The 1,343-nt window shown below is 39.5% G+C and overlaps 1 protein-coding gene across 2 annotated transcripts in view; it reads left to right on the top strand.

Annotated features, from left to right (window-relative positions):
- PRDM4 (PR/SET domain 4) overlaps window positions 1–1,343 on the top strand; it is a 32,936-nt gene that overhangs the window by 23,148 nt on the left and 8,445 nt on the right. For both annotated transcript variants that reach the window (XM_017541079.2, XM_017541074.2), the window contains exon 10: window positions 598–912. In XM_017541079.2, coding sequence (XP_017396568.1) covers window positions 598–912 — 315 coding nt within the window. The remainder of the gene's footprint in view (window positions 1–597; window positions 913–1,343) is intronic.

Raw genomic sequence — 1,343 nt, 5'->3', positions numbered from 1 at the left:
AAAAAAAAAAAAAAGAGTTTATGTATGCTACAAAATCTAAATATTTTGCCTAGAAAAGAGACCTTATAATCCAGTATTTACCAAGTGCTTTCTTTGTGCCTGGTACACTATTTGATATGTGTATTTAAAGATAAGGTCTCACTCTATCAGGCTGGCATATAGTGGTGTGAGCATGGCCAATTGTAACCTTGAACTCCTGGGCTCAAGCAGTCTTTCTGCTTTAGCTTCCTAATTAGCTAGGACTACAGATGTGCACTATGCCCAACCAATGATTTTTAAGTTTTTTTTTTTTTAATGGAGATAGGGTCTTGCTGTGTTGCCCAGGCTGATCTTAAACTCCTGGCCTCAAGTGATCCTCCCACCTTAGGCTCTCGAAGCACTAAGATTACAGGCATGAGAGCCACTGTGCCTGGCCCTTAGTACAGTACACTATTTTAGATGCTGGGGATAGAGCACTGATAAGACATTTTAGTTTTATAGGAAGTGGGCAAATAGGAAATTTTGGAAGAAAGGAGAACTGCAAGCAGTGATTGTTAATATCAAGAACAAGTTTTAAGATTCAAGTATCAGGAAATAATGAGTAATTTTTTTTTTAAGGTGTTCCTGAACACCCAGATGTGCACCTCTGTAACTGTGGCAAGGAATGCAATTCTTACACAGAGTTCAAAGCCCATCTGACCAGTCACATTCATAATCATCTTCCTACCCAGGGCCATAGTGGCAGCCATGGGCCAAGTCACAACAAAGAAAGGAAGTGGAAGTGCTCAATGTGCCCCCAAGCTTTTATCTCTCCTTCTAAACTTCATGTCCACTTTATGGGTCACATGGGTATGAAGCCCCACAAGTGTGATTTCTGTAGCAAGGCTTTTAGTGATCCCAGCAACCTGCGGACCCACCTCAAGATACATACAGGTAAGTTGTGTTTGGACCAACAGAATGGAATTTTTGCAACAATTAGAAAATGTGGTAGTAAAGGCTTTGTAGAGGGATTATAGGTGGAGTTGAGATTTGATGTCAGAGAAAGAATCCAGGGTGGTAAAACTTTGTGGTTTAACAGATTCCTTGGAAGCTGCCACTTCCAGTTATTAAGATGTTCTGTTTTCCAGGTTTACCCACCATAGTTAGAAGGTGCCTGGGAAAATGCAGTTAATAATCAGGAAGTTGATCAATGTGTTTGAACATAAAGGGAATTTTATAGAAGCTTCTGAGTCTGAGCTTCTCATTAGAGCTCACCCCCTAGTCACCATCACAGCCAGTTTCTCTCCTTTAATATTATTGCTCAGTAAATACTGCGACAATTTATTTTTTGAGCTTCCATTTTCTTTTTTTTTTTTTTTTTTTTT

This window comes from Cebus imitator, unplaced genomic scaffold, assembly GCF_001604975.1.
Source record: "Cebus imitator isolate Cc_AM_T3 unplaced genomic scaffold, Cebus_imitator-1.0 Scaffold8, whole genome shotgun sequence".
Lineage (NCBI taxonomy): Eukaryota > Metazoa > Chordata > Mammalia > Primates > Cebidae > Cebus > Cebus imitator.
This window is presented reverse-complemented; position numbering and strand designations above follow the sequence as displayed.